General features: G+C 39.0%; 1 protein-coding gene across 1 annotated transcript; it reads right to left on the reverse strand.

The window, feature by feature from the left end:
- Positions 1-3,313: 3,313 nt before the first annotated feature.
- LOC117037934 (zinc finger protein 791) lies at positions 3,314-23,052 on the reverse strand. Its single transcript, XM_033134471.1, has 4 exons — positions 22,899-23,052; positions 8,440-8,566; positions 8,195-8,255; positions 3,314-7,802 (listed from the first exon to the last, which is right to left on the reverse strand). The coding sequence occupies exons 1-4, from the start codon at positions 22,899-22,901 to the stop codon at positions 6,149-6,151; spliced, it is 1,845 nt and encodes a 614-aa protein (XP_032990362.1). The 5' UTR covers positions 22,902-23,052; the 3' UTR covers positions 3,314-6,148.
- Positions 23,053-24,332: the final 1,280 nt, after the last annotated feature.

Genomic DNA, 24,332 nt, shown 5'->3' on the forward strand with positions numbered 1-24,332 from the left:
GGGCACTTAGGTTGCTTCCGTATCTTGGCTATTGTAAATAATGTTGCAATGAACATAGAGGTGCACATATCTTATTGAATTAGTGTTTTCACTTTCTATTGATAAATACCCAGAAGTGAAATTGCTGTTCTTTGTCTTTTGTTATAGCCTTTGTTTTAAAGTCTATTTTTTCTGACGTAAGTATGCTCGGGTCTCACCTTTGAACGGGGATAGAAAGCAGCAGCTCTCCAGTGGACTTGACCTGGAGTACTCACAGCACATTGCCCATAAAGCAGATAAACTCTCCTGGTCACTCAGGTGATCACAAGAAGCCCCTCAAGGGGCTGATGAGTCTAGAAAACGGGTGACCTTCAGAACCATTGCATTGAACCGAGGACAGGGAAAACACTTCCTCTTGGTGGAATATGCCAGAAGGTCCATGTTTCACTTTGTCCCGAGGGTACTACTATCTTTTCAGTGAGGAGGACGCTGTGGTGAAACCAGCTTGAAGGGTGCTGCCTCCATGACTGAAGGCAAAATGGGAAAAAGGTCTTCAGCTCAGGGCCTGTGAGATGAGAGCCTCCATCTCCAGAAGGGCAGGTCTGTGGCCAGCACTGGCTGCTGTATGTGCAGCAGTGGGCTGAGGAGCGTAGGCTGTTGCACCAGAATCCCCTGGGCAATTCATGGCCAGCACGGGTGGTTGACTCTTGAGAGGCCTGAGAGGGGGCTACACTAATGGAGTGATGATTGTGTGAATAAATTCTAGAGCCATTTGTTTCCTCATCCAAAGTGGGTCGATTTTGTTATTCATCTGTGAGTACTGTACGTGGAGCTGAGAAGTAGGATAGCGGGGACTGATGATGCTGAGGGCTGTGCACCGAGACATGAGATCTACCTCTGTTTCTTCGGCTTTCCGATCACAGCCACCTGTCGTTGCTGCAGTTTTTAAGTGGGACAGGCGTGGATTTCTAAAGATGCTTCCCACCCAGCAGGCACAACAGTAGGCTTCAGATGGGAAACTAGAGCTGGAAATGGCTTCAGGATGGCCCCAGAAAGACATGATGCTGATGTCCATGAACTAGGATGTCCCCAGGCAGATACCACTTGGGGAGAACTGTGGAATACTCCTTTCTGTTTCAGACCCTGCATTCCCAAAGATCTGACTGTGGAACATGACTTAAAGTCTAAGATAGATTCTGGGAACCCTCTCGCTTCTTTCCAGTTGTGTGTATAGGTAGAGGGCAGGGGCTAGAGGGGCTTTTCTTAAGATGCAGTCGCAAATGAGGCCTGTTGGGGACTGAGTCCTTCAATTCTTCGTAAGAAGGATCCCAAAGTGGCGAAGTGTTGCACACGTGAAAATCAAAGTTCACGAGTTTTAACTCTCCTTGCCTATGAAAGCATTTTTGTTTTCTATTATTTTTGAGATATACACACACATACTAATGTTAAGTGCAGTTGTGAGTTTTCACAAATGTGTACTAATACTACCACCAAAAGATGGAAGACACTCCATCACTCCCAAAACAACGTTTTTGTGGTGCTCATTTGTACAAAGTCCTTCAGATCAGTTTGAACCACTCATCTGTTTTAGGTCCCTATATGTTTGCCTCTACTTTTTCCAGCATGTAATATAGAACACCATGTTGCCACATGAGCCCTGTTTGTCAAATGTGATGCCATATTTGTCAAAGTGCCGAACTTCAAATTTTGCATTTTCTTCTGAATATAAAAATTTTGACAGTACCCAGAAGTGATGGCACACATTAGGCCTTTAAAACGGAGAGATAGAGGCCCTTATTCTGAGAGCTGAATGAGTTTGGCAACAGTTTTGTGTTCAGCTTTCATTTGTAAGATGGGATGAATGATTGGGAGAGGGGCAGAACTGAGACAAGTACTTAGTAAGAAATCACATAATTACTCCATCACTGAAAAAATGGAGGCAGTTTGGAGTTTCTTTGCTCTTTAATAAAGCACAAAGCTGGTAGTTTCCACCCTCCCACTTCCATAATATGTGCGGGAAGTCTAAGAATATGGAAATGAGCCGTATGAACAGCAAAACGGGCTTTGTAACTTTGTTGACCAGTGAAACAAATAGCTCCCAGGTCTCCTCTTATAAAAGGCATTAAAACCTTCCCCTTTTGAGGATGTCAAACACACCTCCTTTTCCATTAAATTAGGATATTACTCTGTGATACATTCTGTCTGCAGCTTATCTTGGCTATTCCCGGGATAACTGATGTCTAAACTTCTATAGGTCTTTTCAGTGTTTCAACCAGGAAATCACATAGGATTTGCACAGGTATCACTCTACTCATAGGAAAACCCACAATGGGCTTCAATCATGCAGAGATATAGAACTCTTCCTCAAACATGGAAGAACTCCAGTGCTTCATGGGCTACATACAGGTCACTCAATCTGTGTAGCAACAAAATGATAATGGAAATATAAAAGGCAAATCCCTGTGACCCAAAGGAACAGCAAGTCTTACCTGATACTAAGTCTCAGATAAACCACATCTAAACTCGTGATTATGAGTTCCTGCAATAAAACTTTTAACCATGGCAAAAATGAAAATGAACCATGTCTATACCTTTATCTGCATTGGAACCATTACTGTTAGTCACAGGAATGCAGGACTGTCTGTATTGTTCCCCACTATTTAAAATGTTATCAGATGGTGGAAATAATCAATAATCCTTACTCACGAAGACCCTGATCCTCCAAAGGGAGATACACACACCCAGCATCCCTATTACCTCACGTCACTGTTTACTTTCCTTCAAAGCCCTTATTTTCATCTTACAAACCAAAACTATTGATATATTAGTTTCAGGGGTACAATATAGTGATTGAACACGACATATACCTTACGATCTGATCATCCCAGTAAGTCTACTAATCACCTGTCACCGTGCAAACTTATCACAATATTACTGACTACACTCCTCTTCACCTTTTCCATCCATCCCCCGACCCCTCCCTTCTAGCAACCATCAGTTTGATCTCTATTTCTATGAGTCTGATTTTTTTCTTTTTTGGATTCCACATACAAGTGAAACCATATGGTATTTGTGTTTCTTCGTCAGACTTATTTCACTTAGCATAATTCCCTCTAGGTTTATTCACATTGTTGCAAATGTCAAGCTTTCTTTTCTTATTGCTGGAGTAAATTCCAGTTGTGTATGTTTATATATACCACATCCTCTTTATCCATTCATGTATGATGGACATCTAAGTTGTTTCCATACCTTGGCTATTATAAATACTGCTGCAATGGATATCGGGGTGCATGTATCTTTTCAAATTAGTATTTTTGTTTTCTTTGGATAAATACCAGAAGTAGGATGGTTGGATCACATGGTAGTTCAATGTTAGTTTTTTTGAGGAATCTCCGTACTGCTTTCCATAATGGCTGTACCAAAAACTGTGTATATTTTGAGTCTACAGTGTCTGGCAGAGGAGGAATGCTGAAAAACACAGAATTGAGACTCTAAGTTTCTGAGCAAGAAAGGCTCGAATGGAATAGGGACCCTGTCTTTTTCCTTTGCTAGATTTGTGTTCTCTGACAATTTTACCTGAATTTTACCTGAAGGCCTCAGTTGATATTATGAAGTTTGCTAAAGTGCAAGTGACTTTATATATTTTAACTGAGGTACTTTATATAGAAAACAATGCCCTTTATGCCACAGGAAATATTTCCATGTTTAGGTAAGAACTATTATGATTACTAAAGACAGAATTTAGTACACCTCACAGTATGATTAAGACCTTTTGGGCACTGTCTTACTGATACAACCCAGTCTCATCTATAGTTTGTGGTCATCCTTATCATGACAATTCATTACACCCCTCTCTTTGAGTACAGGTGTGATCCTGGTAGTTTTGGCAAGAAGGCACCAAGAAAACCATGATGTAAGTTTTTAATTAAGAATGAGTGAGAGGTTAGTTTAATGACAAACATTATAAACTATAGAATAAAAGAGTTGCCTGAGGAAAAAAATACCACATGATAACATCGATTCAAAGTGTGTAATGATTACTTGACAAAAATCACAAGACTGATCTAAAAATCCACAATTACAATGAGATGTTTTAATATATCCTATCAGGAAGTGAAAAAGAAAATATGTTAGTACACAAGTTGTTTGAAACAGTTCATAAAACATTTATATGAAGCATTTGACAAAAAAAATACTGTTTTAAATCACATGCAAACATAATCGAAAATGTACTGAGGAATTATGTTCAGCTGCGAGTAATCAGAAATATCCACAATCTGCCTGATAGGAGGAGGTGCCAATTCTCATATGGACAGACTGGGTCAGAGCAGTCACTGCTCAGTGCAGCAGAGAAACAAACTTCAACACAGTTTGTTTGGACAGCACCACTGTAGCTGTCATAGTGGAATCAGGAACACACGGTCGTAGCAATATTAACAAAACATAGTGTTTACTACACAAATTAGACCATATACAAATACAATCTAGACAAGATAGGGTTCAGTGCTTCAGAAAACTTTCTGAAACATGACAGTCCAAATTTGCTGTCTGGTGGACACATGAGGGCTTGCAGGAAAATCGAAACTGTGACAGATTTTTGCTGTGGGACTTGTGGAGGCATCTGTGGAAACTTACAGCTCTGAGAAAAAGGAAGTCGTGTAGCTGGTGGTGTTACTGAGGACCAACTGACTTGCATGGCAAAGAATCAGGAAAATGGGTTGGAAGCAGGTACATATGAAACAGCTATGCATCTGTCTGTGTACCGTGGTTCAAAAACTAAGGCCTTCTTCATTTCTGTCTTTCCAAATCTCACACAAGTGAGGCTATTAATGAATTCTAACATGGGACCATAAAAAGAACAGAAAATGTTCTGGAAAATGTAGGTCATAACATTACCCATGTTGACTGTTGACATAACATATTCCAGGACAGCCATCTCCAATTTTACACTTGATTGTCCTATCACAGGTCTCTTTTCGGTTTTGCAAATATAAAGGCTTATTGGTCTATCAAAGATAATGTTATTACACAAATGAACCAGGGTGTGTTAATAACACTTAGGAAAGTAGCTAGAAATGTGATTCTATTTAATCTCATAGACTTGAAGCACTGTGAGAGCAGTGGCCATTTTCGTTATGTTCATGGTTGTATTTCTAGTGTCCAGCCCAGGCACAAAATAGGTGCTCAACAGAGAGATGGTAACACCACTGGCGGACTGTAGTGATATCATATAATCATTTTAATTGTATTATGGGTAAAAGATACCTTAAATGGTGACATCAGAGTACTATAGGAGAAATTTAATGGGTTGATGGGGGGAGAACCTTGCCTTGGTGCAAAGTTATTGTAGCTGTGAATTTAAATCTAAAATAATTAAATATTTTATGACTGCTTTGTAAGTTTGAGGTTTATGTCAGTGCAGCTTGCTTTTCTTAGTGTAAAGTCTATTATCCAAATCACAGTCAGAGAGAATGACAGAGTAAAGGGAAAAGATGTAAACAGTAATTCACATGAGGTTATACTTTATGAAGAACTTTTTGTACTTACAAATTTATGCCAATCATCTATTAGTAAGGAAAATTGAATAAATCTCTTCTGATGAAAAAAAAGAAAGTTTTTCTCATAAGAAAGGAGAAACATTTATAATGGGTAGGAATATCCAGTACCTACCACACGAAACAAATAGGAAAATCCCAACAAGTACCAGTGTCATTATTCCCCTTAACTTATAGAACAATTAACAATTATATAAAAATTAACCCTATTTGTATATTACAATTATATTTCAGGGATCCAACAGACTTCAAAATGGGAAAACAAAAATTTTATAAGCTGATTTAAAGAAAAATATTACCTACTAAAAGCTTATGTACTATTGCTTAGAATACTTACAGAGTTGTCTCAACTCAGTGTTCATTTACAAAACTATCAAGCAGAATCCACAGTCCAGAGACTGAGTTTCAGAATGACCCACTGATAAAAACAATATATTTTTAACTTTAAAAACATTTCTTTCATGTTGTGAATTTTCTGGAGTATTATATGAATTAATGTGCATTAGGCTTTCTCATATTACTTACATTTATGGCCATTTCTCTCCAGTGGAGCTTTCACATGACTTTGAGTGTATTTTTTAAGACTGACATTTCCCGTGTTAATCAGTTATACTTTATCCAGTGTGCATTCTCATGACATGCTTATGTAAGGATGTGGGCCAATTGAAGGCCTTTCCACAATGCTTACACTGAAGAAGTTTCTCTCCAGTGTGAATTCTTTCATGGCTTCTAAATGAACTGGGCCGACTAAAGGCTTTCCCACATTCTTCACATTTATATGGTTTCTCTCCAGTGTGCACTCTCATGTGACCTCGGAAGGTTGTGCGATAAATGAAGGCTTTCCCACATTCCTTACATTCATAGGGTTTCTCTCCAGTATGAGTTCTTTCATGTACTTGGACGTAACTGGAACAACTGAAGGCTTTACCACATATTTTACATTCATAGGGTTTCTCTCCTGTGTGAGTTCTTTCGTGTATTCGAAATGAACTGGGACAGTTGAATGCTTTCCCACATTCCTTGCACTTATAAGGTCCATCTCCAGTGTGTGTCATCATATGTCTTCGAAAGCTTGTGAGAGATACAAATGCTTTCCCACATTCCTCACATTTATAGGGTTTCTCTCCAGTATGAGTTCTTTCATGGATTTGCAAACCTAGAGCAGAACTGAATGTTTTCCCACATTGTTTACATTCATACGGTTTCTCTGCAGTATGAGTCTTTTCATGTCTTCGAAAGGAAGTGGGACAACTGAGGGCTTTACCACATTGCTTACATATATAGGGTTTCTCTCCAGTGTGAGTTCTCACGTGGACTTGAAAAGTGGTGAGCCAATGGAAGGCTTTTCCACATTCTTTACACTGATAGGGTTTCTCTCCAGTGTGAGTTCTTTCATGTGTTCGAAAGGAACTGGAACAACTGAAGGCTCTACCACACTGTTTACATTCATAGGGTTTTTCTCCAGTGTGAGATCTTTCATGTATTCGATATGAACTCGGACAGTTGAATGCTTTCCCACATTCATTACATTTATAAGGTCCATCTCCCGTATGTGTTATCATGTGTCTTTGAAAGCTTCCAAGAGAAATGAAGGCTTTCCCGCATTCCTTGCAGTCATAGGGTTTCTCTCCAGTATGCGTTCTTTCATGTTTTCGAAGAGAACTGGGACAACTGAAGGCTTTATTACACCTTTTACACTCATAGGGTTTCTCTCCGGTGTGAGTCCGTTCATGACTTCGATAGGAGCTGGGACAACTGAGGGCTTTCCCGCACTGCTTACATTCATAGGGTTTCTCTCCTGTGTGCGTTCTCTCATGTGTTTGGAAGGTCTGATGATACCTAAAGGCTTTTCCACATTGTTTACACTGATAGGGTTTCTCTCCAGTGTGAGTCCGTTCATGTTTTCGAACAGACTGGCGATATCTAAAGGATTTCCCACATTCCTTACATTTATAGGATTTCTCTACACTGTGATTTCTTTCATGTTTTTGAAAAGGTTGGAGATAACTGAAAGCTTTCCCACATATCTTACACTTATAAAGCTTCTTTCCACCTTCCTGATACTTGTATGGTTTGGGCGCAGTGTGAGATCTCATGTGTCTATTAAGGGATGAACGACTCATGAAGACTTTTCCACACACACTGCACTCCCATGGTTTTACTTTAGTAGAAGTTTTCTTGTTCAGATTAAGATTTGGGATATGGCTGAAGTTTTCTCCACATTGACTACCTTCTTTATTTTCACAGAATCTCTCGACCATATAACTTCTATTAAAAAAAAACAGAGTAAATGATTAGTGATTTATTAATGATTAGTAAAATTAGAATTATATATTTACAATTTATAGGGAAAGTAGGTTTTCTGAACTGTCTGAATTGTTTGAAACTCAATACACTGAATGTTCTGAAAGAAGGTTAGACCATAGCTATTATTAAAGTAGTGATATTCGTATGTGGAGTTTCTGAATAATGATTCCAAGTGAACTATTTTGGAAAAACTGAACATCTATGTAATAATTAAGAAAATATATTTTTGGTAGAATTTTTCCAAAACGAAATAAATTTGAAGCTGGGTTATTTTCGTCTGCTTGTTTTTAAATTTTCATGACATATGAAGATTCCCTTGTAGGACACTGCTTTCTGTTGTGAGTGAAACTCACCTTAGATTTCTTCTCTGGTTTTTATACTGATCTTCAATGTAATGATCTTCCCATTTTCTTCCTAAAATGCAGAACCAGAAGAAAAAAAAATCACAGAATTATGACATTACTATGATGAGCTCTGTCCATGTCTGCTTTATTTACCAAAGTGTTTCCTTTCCCCATTCTAAAGCAGAGAACAATGCTGACAGACAGAAAACACTTGTTCTGTAAGTGACTAAGTGAAGGAATGTCATCATCCTTACCTATTGAGGCCAGGTTCCTGAAGGTTTCCCGCATCACATCTCTGTAGAGTTTCTTCTGTGAAGGATCCAGCAGAGCCCACTCCTCCAGGGTGAAGGTCACAGCCACATCCTCAAAGGCCACTGAGTCCTGTAACATCACACACATGTACACAGGAAGACAGGTATGATAGACAGAACTGGGGATCTATAGTCAATTCATAAGAAGTTCACATATGATTCTGCGATCTCAAAATACTTATTCTATGACTCGGTCATCAGAATTCTTACTATACATAATCACTTCCTCCAATTTAGTAATATCATGAAAACATGGAAATTATTTCTACATTTTTACTATGATCACTTCAAGTGTTACTGTTCCCTAATGGCTAAGGCCCAAAGCACATTGGAGAAATGCGAGAAATCCTATAGAAATGAAAGAAGAAGTATTTCCATTTTAAGACCATCAATTCTTTGTAAGAAAAATCTTTCCTCTCCTTCCTTGTTACCCACGGTATCATGCAGCACTCCATGATGTGTGAGGTTTTAATGACTAAAAACTCAGTGAAGAACTGGAAGCTTTTTATTCTATTCTGATTCCTAAACATGGGAGGCCATTATTTGTAGTAATCCAACAAATAAGTAGGACCAACTGGCCACACAGTCCTCAGGACATTAGAAGTAGCCATACAGCTAAATGAATGAAAATATTCTTGTGGAGAGTATTAATTTTAACTTGTCTATAAAGACATTTATCACAGATTGTTACTCCTTTTCATTTCTGTCCCATTTCATGGGGCTGGGAAGTTATTCAGAAGTGAACAGCTCAGGCATGACAACTTAGACCTCCACAAAATCCCTACACTCATGGGATTCAGAACTGCTTCTCACCAATTTCTAGCACATACCCTTGTATGCACACATGAGGGAATAAGATACCAGAAGAGCTCTTTCTGGTAAAACCGTAACAGTGTATCCTGGGCCCTGCTGACCCTGAGGGAGTTAACTAAAGACCACAATTTGCCCATCATCATTAAAAAAAAAATAAGGGGCTCAGTAGTGCTTTCCTCTAAAAGAACATAAAACTTCCCTTTTCCAATTTCAGGAGGCAATGATTTTCAACCAACCACGCTAGAGCCTGCCCTCACTCTTCTCATTTCCATGACCTCATGTGGTGTACAGGAACACGACAGCCCGACCTCTGGGCATAGGAATCCCTCAGCCACATAATTCCCTGAAAAATCAGTCTCTGAAAAAGATCATTAACCCATTGATATCTATATGCAGGGGATAGAGAAAATGCTCCTATCAGTAATTCTGATGGTAGAATTTACCCGTTCAGTTAAGGAACAGAATAGGAAATTCCCACTTCTTGGTGGGTGCACAGAGTAAAATGAGCTGCTTGGGTTGGCGCTAATTACTCTTTCTATGGTGGACCTGTAGTGCTTGCTCATCTGTAGTACTGCCTAGTACATTAGCAAGCCTGAGACTGCCGACTATTAGGAATGGCTGCTCACGTTTGTCCTTCTTCGCTGGTATTTGGGAACTGGGATATAAGGGGCCCACCACCCTAACTGATAAGAGTGGCTCAGTGCCTAAACTGTATATGCAAAGAATACAGTATGTCCCAAACTCTTGTTTTGGTTCTGAGTCTGAATTTTTGTTATGCTTGGCAGAGGGTGCCTGTGTGATCTGCACCCTGAAACCACTCTGAGCACTGAGTTTCTAATGAGCTTCCCTGGAAGACAACAGATTACGTTATATTGTCACAACTTTGTTGCTTGTGAAATTGAGCCCATCATGTCTGATTACACTAGGAGAGAACATCTGGAAGCTTGCATCTGGTTCCCTCCCTATAGAACAAATTTATTTACATACTAAACAAGACTAATGAATGACACTTACTGATCCTAATAAAAAATTTGAATTTTCTATTAATATAAAAGGAGAATGAAATAAACGAAAACATGGTGCAAGTTCTTAGAAATAATTCAATGTTACCTCTCCCAAAATATATCTTTATAAAATTCCATCAATCCCCAAAACAGACCTTTTAGGAGTCAACAAAAACAATTCCTCCAAACCTGATAGGAAGAATGTGTTGAAAAATGGTCAGGTCTTCTGAAGAACAAAGTGGCTGCTTGCCTAATATACATCAAGAATTCTTAAACTACAGAATTTCAGATAGCATAGTATTAGTAGAGAGAAAAACAAACCAAGGTAGAGTGTCTTCCACGGCCAACATTTAATATGCAAATTCGGTCAAGGCAGAGCAGCCTCTGTAGACCACTGGCAGACATCGTGAACACTTTAATACACGGGGTAAGGACAAACTTATCTAACTGGGAAATGCATTTTATTCCCCTACATTCCATGGACAATAGCCAATTCATTATAGATTTAAATGTGAAAGATAAAACTAGGACACTTTAAGAAGTCACAGGTAAATGTTTCCTTCAGTGCTCCCCAAATAGGCAAAATTTTCTCATATAAGAAAAAAAGTAAGCACCAAGGCAAGAAGAAATTGACCAAATATGTTAAAACTTCAGGCAGTTAAAACACAAACAAGGTGTATCTCCAATACATGCAATAGTAAAGGTTTAGGGTATGGAGGTAAGACTGAAGGGACACATAGTTTAAAAGAAAGTTGGGGGGTTATTACCAAAACATACTTAGAAGATGATGAAAGACCACATGTGAAAAAAACCCATCTCCTTGTTAAGAGGAAATGAAAGAAAATGTTAAACAAATTACACTTCACACTGATGAGGACAAACATTAGTCAATTCAACAATCCCAAGTGTTAACGGCTATAGTCAACAAGGGCATAAATTATGCATGAATGGAAGAAGTGTCACTTGATATAATCCATTGCCATTTCCTGTAAATTTGAATTTGATCACTAGCTATAGCTTAGCAGTTTTTCTCCAACGCCCAGAGCATTGTGTATTTGCACTTGCAGACTCATAAAAGAATGGCAGAGTGGTATTTTTCCCCTTCTTCCGCTTCCCCCCCCACCCCGCCCCGGGGGTTCCTCAGTCCAGTTGTGTAGGGCACAGCTCCCTGGCCCATGCTGGTGTTATGAGCCTTGCGCTCCCCCCGCCCCCCTCGCCAGGGCAGTCGGTCACCAATCGTTGGGATGAAAACATCAGGACAATCTAACAACTGCCCAAGGCCCATTTATGAATCTTGATGATTACACAGATGTTTTATTGTTATTATTACTGTTTTCCAAAATAATTATGTACTTTTTTTCTGAATATATGTGATACAAATTTAAAGAATTAAGGATAATCGCATCATGATGGAGTGAGATGACTCCTTTGTATCTTTCCTTCAATCTATAACTAGTAGGACATTTGTATCCCAAGAAAGGTTACCCTGGGTGCTGTGACATCCACACATTGGTACAGCTGCAGGTGGGCATACTGGAACATGTAGGCAGAATGGGGGGGGCGGTGAAGGACAGGAATGGAGTCTGTAGCCCTGGTTTCCCGGCTGCTGCAGCTGAGCCCACAGCCCCAGCAAAATTAACAGCAGAGGAGTTGGGGTACAGCCCCAACTCCCAAGAAAGAAGGACAAAAGTGGCGTCAGCACCTGAGAATCCAGCTCTCTCACACCACCAGAGACCCAGAGTGGCAGTGGAGACACATCTCCGACCTCCTAGTCACAGCACAGCAGTACCAGTGGCCACAGGGAACCAGGCCGCAGTGCAGTAGGCTCATGAACCCTGCTTCTTCCTACCTTCCACATCACCTCACCACAGTGGTGGTGCTCCCGAGACCCAAGTGACCTGGAAACAGCAAAAGCACCCATGACCCTGGTCACCCAGGTCCCCTTCCCCCGGAAAGACACCAGCAATCTCAATAAATAAGAAAAATAATGCATTAGAAAGCACAGGGAATTGAGGAGACCATGTGGAAGAGATAATTAGCAAGCTTGAGACAGAAATCTAGAAATGACTCAGGTGGGAAAGGACAAAGAACGAAGATTAAAAAAAAAAAAGAACTCTATGAGAACTACCTGACTCCATTAGGGCAACATAAGCATCACAGGTATCGCCAAAGGAGAAGAGAGTGAAAAAGGAAACAGAGAACCTATTCAAAGAAATAACAGAGAACATCCCAAACCGGGGAAGGAACTGGACATACAAGCAAAAGAAGCTAACAGAACAGCTAGTTATCTCAACACGAAGACACCTTCTCCAAGACATGTTATACCAAAAGTGTCAAAAGTCAGTAATGAAAAAAGAACTCTCAAGGAAACCGGGGAAAAAAGACAGTAATCTCTAAAGGAAACCCCATCAAATTGTAATCAGATTTTGCAGCAGCAACTCTACAGGCGAGGGTAGAGTGGAATAATATGTACAAAATGTTGAGAGAGAAAAACTATCAGCTAAGAGTCTCTACCAAAGTTGTCCTTTAGATATGGAGAAATAATGGCATTGCCAAACAAAAGTTGAGGGAATTTACCACAAGACCTACATTACAAGAAATGTTGAAAGGAGCCCTTTTACCTGAAACAAAAAGAAAAAAATACACATTGCGTAAGGTGACAGAGTTGCAATCTTCTGCCTCTATTTCAGAATAGACTGTTAAACAATTATAAAAGTTAAAAGGAAAAAAAGCATTAAAGATAACTATAGCTACTTCAATTTGGTAATAAACATGAAAAGAGATAATTTGTGACAACAAAACATAAAAAGGGGAGGAGGAAAAGGATGGAACTTGTATAGGCAAATGAAAATGCCATCAGAAGAAAAAGGACTGTATTATTCACGAAACATTTTAGACAAACTTCATGGTAAACACACACACACACACACCCACCCAGGGCTGAGACACAAATATAAGAATAGAGGAAAAGGAAGAAAACAGAAAACAACCAGGCTAAAATAGCAGATAGAAACACAAGGGAAAACAAACAATGGCGATACAGAGAAATCAGAAAACATTAAATGGCTGTAGTCAAGTCCTCATGTGTCAATGATCACTTTAAATGTAAATAGGACTCACCAATCAAAAGACACAGAGCAGCTAGATGATTAAAAATCAAGATGTATCTTGTATCTAGATGATTCAAAAACAAGACCCAACTATATGCTGCCTTCAGGAGACCCAGGTCAGCTCCAAAGACAACACAGGCTCAACGTGAAGGGGAAGAAGATACTACAAGCAAATGGTATTCAGAAGAAAGCAAGTATAGTCATATTTACATCAAAGTAGACTTCAGGACCCAGAAGGTAAAAGAGACAAAGATGGACATTTTATAATACCAAAGGGGACAATCCACTAAGAAAACATAACATTTATTACCATACATGCATGACTTGAGACCAACAAAACATATAAAGCAAGTATTAACAAACATAAAGGGAGAAATAGACAGCAACACAGTAATAGCAGGAGACTTTTAACATTCCACTTACACCGATGGGTAGATCATTCACACAGAAAATCAAGGAAACACTGGCCTTAAATGACACATTCGACCCGACAGACTTAATGGCTTTACAGAATTTTTCATCCAAAAGCAACAGTATACACATTCTTCTCAAGCACACATGGAACATTCTCAAGGACAGACCATATGCTGGAATGCAAAACAAGTCTCAATAAATTTAATAAGACTGAAATAACATTAAGCATCTTTTAAAATCACAATGGTATGAAATTAGAAATCAACTACAGTAAGAAAGCTGGAAAAATCACAAATACGTGGAGATTAAACAACATCCTACTGAACTACTATGGGAATAGTAGTTCCCATACAAGGAAGAAATAAAAGAAGTCAAAAGATACAGAGACAAAGGAAAATGAAAATGCAACATACCAAAATCTTTTGGATGTAGCAAAAGAGGTACTAATAAGGAAGTTTACAGCAATACAGGCCTACCTCAAGAAATAAACAAAAATAAAAAATAAACAATCTAATACTACACCTTAAGGAACTAGATAAGAACAAACAAAGCCAAAAGTCAGTAGAAGGAAGGACATAAAAATAAGAGCCAAATAAATGAAATTGAGACTAAAAAGACAATACAAAAGATTAATGAAACTAAGAACTGGTTCTTCGGAAAAATAAAATTCACAAACCTTTAGCTAGAATCACTAAGGGAAAAGAGAAGACTCAAATAAATAAAATCAGGAATAAGGCAGAAATTACAGAAGATACCACAGAAATACAAAGGATCATAAAAGAATACTATGGAAAGCTATATGCCACCAAATTGAACAACCTAGTACAAATAAATTCGTAGACCTTCCTAGATGAAATAATGAAGAAATAGGCTATCTGAATACACTGCTCACTAGTAAGGAAATTGAAACTAATCAAAAATCTTCCAAAAAACAAAAATCTAGGACCAGATGGCTTTACTGGTGAATCCTACCAAATATTCAAAGAAGATTTAATACCTATCCTTCTCACAATTTTCAAAAAAATTAAAGGGGCAGAAATGCTTCCTTACTCATTTTACAAGTTTATCATTATCCTGGTATCCAAACCGGGCATAGACAAGACACACACACACACAGCCCACCTCCACTCACAAATTAGAGGCCAATATCTCTGATGAACACAGATGTAAAAATCCTCAACAAGATATCAACACGTTGAATAAACAATACATTAAAAGGATCACACACCACCAGCAAGGAGGGTTCATTCCAGGGAGGCAAGGATGGTGGTTCAACATCCACAAATCTATCAACGTGATACATACCACATTAACAAAGCAGGATAAAAATCATGTGATCATCTCAATAAATGCAGAAAAGGCATTTGACAAGATACAACATCCATTTGTGAAAAACAAACTCAATAAAACGACTATAGAAGGAAAGTACCTCAACACAGTAGAGGTCACATATGACAAAGCACAGCTAACATCATACTCAATGGTGGAAAGACTCAAAGTTTTTCTTCTAAAATCAGGAACAAGGCAAAGATGTCCACTCTTGCCACTGCTATTCGATGTAGTACTGGAAGTCCTAGCCAAGCAATTAGGCAAGACGGAGAAATAAAATGCACTGAAATTAGAAAGAAAGAAGTAAACTGTCACTATTTGCAGATGATATGATTTTATACAGAGAAATCCATAGACACCACCAAAAAACTATTAAAAATAATAATTGAATAAAGTTGAAGGCCACAAAATCAACATATAGAAGAAACCTTTTGCATTTATATATACTAACAATGAACTATCAGAACGAGAAATTAGGAAAATAATCCCGTTTACAATTGCAAGGATAAAATACCTAGGAATAAATTTAACAAAGGTGGTGAAAGACAATGAAAACTAAAATACGTTGTTGAAAGAAACTGAAGGTGACACAAAAGAAGTGGAAAGATATTCCACGCTTACGGATTCCAAGAATTAACATTGTTAAAATGTCCATATTACTTAAAGCAATCTACAGAATCAGTGCAATCCCTATCAAAATCCCAATGGCATTTTTCACAGAAATAGAACCAAAAAATCCTCAAATTTGTATGTGACACAAAAAACCCCAAGTAGCCAAAGCAATCTTGAGAAAAAAGAACCAAGCCAGAGGTATAACACTAACTTCAAACTATACTGCAAAGACACAATAATCAAAACAGTATGATATTGGTAAAACAAGAGACACAAAGACCAATGGAACAGAACTGAAAGCCCAGAGGTAAACCCACACATATGGGCAACTAATTTTCAACAAAAGAGCCAAGAATATACAATGGAAAAAGGACAGTCTCTTCAATAAATGGTGTTGGGAAAACTGGACAGCCATATGTAAAAGAATGAAACTAGACTGTTATACCACACACAAAAATGAACTCAAAATGGATTAAAGACTTGAATGTAAGATCTGAAACAATAAAATACATAGAAGAAAACGTAAGCATTAAGCTATTGGATATCAGTCTTAGCGTTTTTGAGAATTTGACTCCAAAGGCAAGGAAAACAAACAAACAAAATAAACAAATGGGACTTCAATAAACTAAAAAGCTTTTGCACAGCAAAGGAAACCAACAAAACAAAAAGGCAACCAATTAAATGGGAGAACATATTTGCAAATGATATTTCTGATAAGGGGTTAATATCCCCAAAATATGAAGAACTCATACAACTCAACAACAATGAAAAAAACCAACATGATTTAAAAAAATGGGCAGACATTTCACCAAAGATGTACAAATGGCCACTAAGCACATAAAAAGATATTCAACATCACTATTAGGGAAATGAAAATCAAAACCACCATGAGATATTACCTCACACCTATTAGGATGGCTATCTATTATCAAAACAACAAGAAATAAGTGTTTCTTGGGGAATACTTGGAGAAAGCGGAACACTTGTATACTGTTGGTGGGAGCGTAAACTGAAACAGCCACTATGAAAAACAGTATGGAGGTTCCTCAAAAAATTAAGAATAGAATTACCATATGATCTAGCAATTTGTCCTCTAAGTATTTATCCAAAAAATATAAAACACTAATTCAAAAAGATATCTGCACCCCTATGTTCACTGCAGCATTCCAGATGTGGAAACCTAAGTGTCCATCAACAGATGAATGGATAAAGAGGATGTGGATTATATATAGAGGGTGCCAAAAAAAATGTGTACACATTTTAAGAAAGGAAAAAACTATATTAAAATTGTTAATACTCAACGTATACTGATAATAAAAGATGAATACAAGTCATGTGTATATACGTTTTTGGCATCCCTGGTATATACAATAGAATACTACTTAGGCATAAAATGAAGAAATATTGCCATTTGTGACAATGGATGACAAATGGATCTTGAGGATATTATGCCAAGGGAAGTAAATCAGGCAGAAAAGGATAAAAACCATACGATACAGACAACAGACTGGTGGTTATCAGAGGATAAGAGGGTGGGGAGAAGGCAAAATGAGTAAAGGGGGTCAAATATATGGTGATGGATGGAAACTAGACTTTTGGTGGTGAACATGCTATACAGTGTCTAGAGATGTTGAAGTAACAGTGTTGCCCACCTGAAATTTATGTTATTAACCAACATTACCTCAACAGAAAATAAAATGGTGGAAAAAAAGTTAAAGAATTACATTTGGAAAAGAACGTAATTTTACTATTTTCATTTGCCCTGTGATGTGGCAGTCTGAGTTTTAATTCACAAATTTTGGCAGCAAAAATTGGTAACAAGTATCTGTTTTTAAAGTGGTTACATAATCTCACCATTATATTCACTTTTCTTTTAAATTAAAGTTTACTAGGGTGACAATTGTTAGTAAAGTTACATAGGTTTCAGGTGTACAGTTCTGTATTACATCATCTGTATATCACATTGTGTGTTCACCACCCAGAGTCAGTTTTCCTTCTATCACCATATATCGGGTCCTTTTTACCCTCATCTACTGCCTCCCTCCCCCCTAATCCTCTGGTAACCACTAAACTATTGTCTATGTCTATATTCACCTTTAAAAAACAAGAGTGACGTACTGGTATGAAATAATGCGAAGGATTTACCAATAGAATACTTAAGCAAAGCGTATTGTAAGCTATCCACCATGTGACATTGTCTACGACTCTTACAGTTACCTGCAGAGATTTGGCTGAGATGTCTAGACTGATGACAACACACACATGCCAAAGGGTCTGGAAGAATTTATATTTATTACTTCCCTCCTGGAAGTATCTGAGGAAGGCAGGCCTCTCAAGCAGGTGAGAAATGCCCTGAGAGCAAGAAAAGGAGCCTCGACTGGGTTTTCGCTGAGGTTAGGGGGTGGGGTAGGGAGAGACTCTGTGCACAGGGACAGCACCTTCCATGGACTGAATCTTTCCCCAGCACTGAGGAAGTGAGAACCCCAGGCTTCCTTATCGCCATGTACAGATGTGGGGCAGAAGGGGAAATAAGGAGGGCTGAAGGTTTAAAGCTGTCAGCAAACATCAAAAACCAGACTCAGAGCCTTCTGGTCTTTGGTCTGGTATGTACGGCGCTTGTAAAATGGCATTCAGTCCTCACAAGAAAAAACCCAGCGAACTAAAAATCAACAATTCTTTTTAGATCCATCAGAGAATTGAGGTTACAGTGAAACTGCGGGTTCCAAAATTAGAGAGACAAAAAACTTAGCCATTTAAAAATATGCCCAGAACATTCTGTTCTTAGCAAGGCCTGTCCTCAGTCTATTTTACAAGAGTGTATGTAAGTGACTGGGATTTTCCAGGTGCTAACTGATGGGGGTGGGGACAGGCAGCTGGAGTCCCCTCTAGCCTTCCTGCTCACCAAAGGTGGGGGTGGGAGACAGAGATAGATGTTTTCCTCTCCTGACAACCAATACGTGGCATCTCAGAACTGACAGTGCTGCTCCAACTCTGTCACCAAATGTATGTCCAACAGTTCAATTCAATACTAGCACTACCCAGAGTTAGTGTCAGACTTCCCAGACTAAGCACTCACTCCTACAAGACTGCTCCTACTTCAGATGCCAGCCATAAAGGAGGTGCCTGGGCTACCGACATTTCTACCCAGTTGTCCCCAAGTTTATAGATTCCCTCGACACCCTTTCAGGTCTGGTAATTTGCCAGAACAATCCTAGCATCCAGGAAGGCATTTGATTTACTATTATTGGTTTATGAGAAAGGATACAGCCTCGGAACAGGCAAATGGAAGGGATGAATAGGGAAAAGTATGGGGACAGGGGGTGAAGGGGTGGGGTTAACCCGGAGCTTCTACAAGCAATCCTCCCCCCACCTCGATGTGTTTACCAACCTGGAAGCGCTCTAAATCCTGTCTTTAAGCATTTTGATGGACGTTTCAATTACATAGGGACAACTGATTAACTCAAGACTGTTGGTGATTAACTCAATGTCCAGCCCATCTTAATCCCCACCCTGCTGGAGGATGGAATTGGGGCTGAAGTTCTAAACCTCTAATCAAGGCTTGGTGTTTCTGAAGCTCTCCAGGAGCCCACCAAGAAATGCCTCGTTAGAACAAAAGACACTGTATCACCCCTTTCACTCAGGAGATTTCACGGACTTTAGAAGGTCTTTGCTGAATTGATCAGTGTCATCAAACAACCGAATTTACTGAAAACTGTGGAATACTTCATCATCAAGAAAGATATTAGGAAACACTTACATACAAATACTTGGAGGTTAAACAACACACTTCTAAATAACTCATGGATTAAAGAAGAAATTCCAAGAACAATGAAAAATTATGTTGAACTAAGCAAAAATGAAAATACAATTTACCAAAATTTGTGGGATGTAGCAAAAACATTACCTAGAGGGAGATTTATAGCATTGAAAGTATACACTTGAAAAAAAGTATCTGTAATCAAACCAGAGAAAGAAAAGCAAATTAAACCTAAGTAAGCACAAAAGTAGAAATATAAATCAGAGAAGAAATCAACAAAAATGACAGGAAATCAAAAGATTCTTTGAAAAGATTAAAAAAATAGAGAAACATCTATACAAGCTGAGAAAAAAGAGAAAAGACAAATTATTAAGAATGAAAAGGAAGGTGAAAATGTAAAGGCATTTGACAAAATTCAAAATCTATTTATGGTAGCAAACTAGGACTAGAGAGGCATTCCTGTTTCTTGAGAAAGATCATTACAAGAAACCTGCAGTTAACATATACTTAATGGTGAAAAAGTGGAGGCTTTCCTGGTAATATCAGGGAGAAGGCAATGATGTCCTCTTTTACCAATCCTAATCAACACTGTACTGGAAGTCTAAGCTAATACAATAAGACAAGAAAAGGAAATAAAAGGTATACAGAATGAGAAGTAAAAAATTAAACTGTCTTTGTCACATAAGACGTGATTATTTATGGAGAAAATCTCAAAGAAAACAATAACAAAGAAAATCTCTTGAACTAATAAGAGAACAGCGTAAGGCTGAAAAATAAATGGTTAATTTACAAAAGTCAATCCTTTCCTGTAGATCCAAACAAATATAATCAACTGATATTTCGCAAAGGATCAAAGGCAATCCAATGGAGAAAACACAGCATTTTCAACAAATAGTGCCAGGAAAGCTAGACATCCACATGCAAAAATCAATTAATCTAGACAGATATTAGACTTTTCAAAAAACTAACTCAAAATAGATCATAGAACTTATATAAAATGCAAAACTACAAAACTCCTAGAAGATAACATAGGAGAAAATCTAGGTGACCTAAGGTTTGGTGATGTATTTTTAGATATAACATCAAAAGCAAGACTCATGAAAGAAAAAATAAGTTTGACTTCATTAAAATAAAACCTGCCTGGTGAAAGACAGTGTTAAGAGATTGAAAACACAAGCCACAGACTAGGAGAAAAATCTCTGCAAAACACTAATCTGATAAAGGACTGGTATCTAACATGTCCAAATAACTCTTAAAACCCAACAAGAAGACAAACAACACAATTAAAAATGGACAAAAGATCTGAACACACACTTCACCAAAGAAGAAAAACAAATGTTAAACATGCGTAGGAAAAGATGCTCAACATCACGTATCACTAGGAATTGCAAATAGAAGAAAAATGAGATATTGCTAAACACTTAGTACAGTGGCTAAATTCAAAGCATGGAGAATAAATACCGAATGATGGTGAAGAGGTGGAGCAATAGGCCCTCATCCATTGCTGGTGAGAATGGAAAAATGGTATGCCTACTTTGGAACACAAGCAGTTTCTTAATAAACTAAACCTACTCTTATACAATTCAGCCATCATGCTCCTAATTTCCCCAAATAAATTGCAAATCTATGTTCTTAAACAAACCTGCACATGAATGGAAAGGCTTCCTCTCTCAGATTAAAGGCTTTAATTCTCACAACTCTTAGCCAGATCCAATTTAAGGTTCTCACCCCCCACCCCAAGTTCATAAACACTTTGCCTAGAAAACAGAACTGACCTTCACAAACTTTCTCAATGGACACAAATTACTGTGAGTGCACGTACATTGTGGCTGGAACGCAGAAGTCTATGTCTAGAAACAGGCCCAAAGAAACCACAGATACAACCTTAGAAAAGGGATCGCAGTCCTTCATCCCCTACCTCTGCACCCCCAGTTTTCCAGGGCTGTAACTTCTCTCAGCGTAAAGGCTCCTTCCATGGTGGGTGTGAGGACACTTGCAGGGGGAGGCTCCCCAGGAAGAACCAACAAGGCCTTCAAGCATTTCCTTTGCAGGCTCAAGGGGGCCTTAGCTTGGGTCACTGACCTCAGGCTTCTGCTTCCCACCAAGTTGCTCTGGACCACCACAGACATTTTAAATACACAAACCCAATGTTTGAACAATCCAGAAAAATCACTCAAATCCAGTGTTTATGTGTAAAGGATAGAAGAAAATTGTAAGGCAGTTTTCTAGTTCAATAAGAAAACTTGCAAGTACATATTCCTTTCAGAAAATAAATGTCAGTTAATTATTACTTCCATGGCAAGTAACTGGAAAAGTCAAAGCTCTGATATTGCATTTGAAATCACCCAAAAGAACAGATCTTAGAATGTTGCTAAACCTGCTCATGGAAGAAAAAAAAGGAAACAAAAATTTTTCACAAGTTTAATACAATAGTGGAATATTTTATTTTTTTTCTGAAATTCACCCCTTTCTTGCCTCTTTGGAAGTACTTTTACACTGTCTGTCAAGATCTACTGATTAAATACATTTATATTTATTGAAAAATGGAGAATTAAAGAAAGTGAATAAAGTCACAAACCCAGAGAGGCGCAGTGCTGACCGGGAACTGTGATGAAAGGACAGATCACCCAGGAAAGTTACCAAACAGGGACACCCATAGGATGTCGGTGCCCAGGAAAGTTACTGGGGGCAAAGCCATGTAGGTTTTTATACAAAATAGTTCCAGCTGATTATTCTATGCTTTTCTCTTATGTCAAATATTCGCAGGCAAAAAAATAAAACTTTAAAAAGAGCCATCCATGGCTGTGCGGAGAAATGATAAACCATTAAAATACTGCGTAGTGTGAAATGCACCACGGAGGACAAACAGTTAATAATGATGCCGTGAACTGGAGAGGGGAAGATGGCGTTTGGGAATGCAGGGAAAGATCTGGAAATTTAGGGATTTACTGCTAGTCCCAGGAAGACCTAGGCTGGGAGGACAAGGTCATGGATTTGAGGCCGTGCTCCCCAAACATCTGGAAAACTCAGGAGAAAATGGGTGCCCCTGGGGAGAAAGGAGAGACTGGGGACCCCAGAGACCACAGCTATTCCCACGTAGGAACCCCAGAGACCGAGTCACGATTGTCTCCTGATGGCCCTTTCAGTGGTAACCGCAAATTCTGGGGGAGACGCAGCTGCACGGTGACCACAGAAAACTCCAGGGGATTCCGGTTGCCGGCGGAGCCCCAAAGCTGTTTGCCGCGCCCCTGACGGACTCGCATCTGAAAACTCTTCAGTGACCGGGAGGAGGCCGGGTCCAGCCACGCTGGTTTCACCGAACCCTCCTTCCCCCTCTTCCGACACTCGGCCCCGCACACTCACCATTTCTCGGTTTCTGGGGTTCCCTGTCTTCTACCCTTAGACTCTTGCGGCAAGTGCAGGTGACGGGACAGAAGACGTGGCGGAACCACCTGAGGCCTTAAAGGGCAGCGAGAGGGTACACGAGTGCAGCTGCAGGAAGAAGCGGCGCACACCCAGTCCACGCCATCCATGCCGTCATATAGCACCGCCCCCACGTACGTTACTTGCGACTCCTCTGATTGGACAATTCGTAAGGCCCCGCCCTTCCCTGCCTGAGTGACAGCAGGCTGGAGGTCTCGTCTTTGAGCTGACCTTGTCTTGGCTGCGGGTCAGAACCTGTCTTTTCCAAGGACACTGTGTTTAACCATAAAACCATTCAGGGAACTGTGACCCTTCTTCACAAACACACTTAAAAGTGACCTCACCATAAGTAATGAATGATGAGTCTGGTTCCATTTTGATTTTTGACCTGTTCCAATAGGGAAACATCACCCTGCCCTCCCCCACCCCCACTCATCTGGTACTTTTATAGAATACCACGGTCTTAGGGGCACTTGGGGCACTTGGCTCTGGTGGAAGTTTGACCCCACAGTCCTAGACCAGATCCGAGCCCTCAGATGACAGCATGTGTGAAACATATGAGGCAAAGTAACCATCGGAAAATCTTTTCAAGGAACTCTATTAATACTCATTCCTTGAAAGATCAAAGGAGGCAAAACTAAAAGACCACTGCTTAGTGAAAAATAGTAGATGGCAAAGGTATGAAAAAATAAAGAATCAGGACAGTGGTCATCTATGGGGCAGGACAGAGATGAGTCAGGGATGGGAATATCAGGATAACCCTCGCCACTGCCCACAGGCCATTTATGAATCTTGATGATGATTCCAAGGCTGTTCATATTGTTATTACTAAGTATTACCACAACACAGTTTCTACAGTCTTTTCTGAACATATTTGATGATAAAAATTTTATTTAAGGTTGGAAAAGAACATCATTTGTTTATGTTCATTTGTCCTGTTATATGGCAATCTGAGTAATCATTCATGGTTTCAACAGGAAAAATTGGTAACAAGCCATGTGTCTATTTAGAAAGAATGGGTTACATAAATTCATCATCATATGTACTTTTTCAAAACAAAGGTTATTGATATGAAAAGATCTGGAAATTTTATCAACAGAGCAAATAAGCAAAGTGCATTGCCATATATACACCATGTTACCTTTCCTATAATCTGCAGAGATAGGTGGCCCCCCGATACCACCCAAGGTTTGGTTGATTAGTGGGGACTAACACACACCCACCAGGAATATGTGAAAGGGTTTATGACTTCCATAATGGAAATGTCTGGAGAGGGGACAGGAGGCCTCTCAAAGCAGGTGAGAAATGGCTTGAGAGAGCAAGGAAAGGATCCTGGCTTTTTTTTTTTTTTTTAAATTGAGATTAGGGGGTAGG

The sequence above is a fragment of the Rhinolophus ferrumequinum genome, chromosome 18 (assembly GCF_004115265.2).
Source record: "Rhinolophus ferrumequinum isolate MPI-CBG mRhiFer1 chromosome 18, mRhiFer1_v1.p, whole genome shotgun sequence".
Classification (NCBI taxonomy): domain Eukaryota; kingdom Metazoa; phylum Chordata; class Mammalia; order Chiroptera; family Rhinolophidae; genus Rhinolophus; species Rhinolophus ferrumequinum.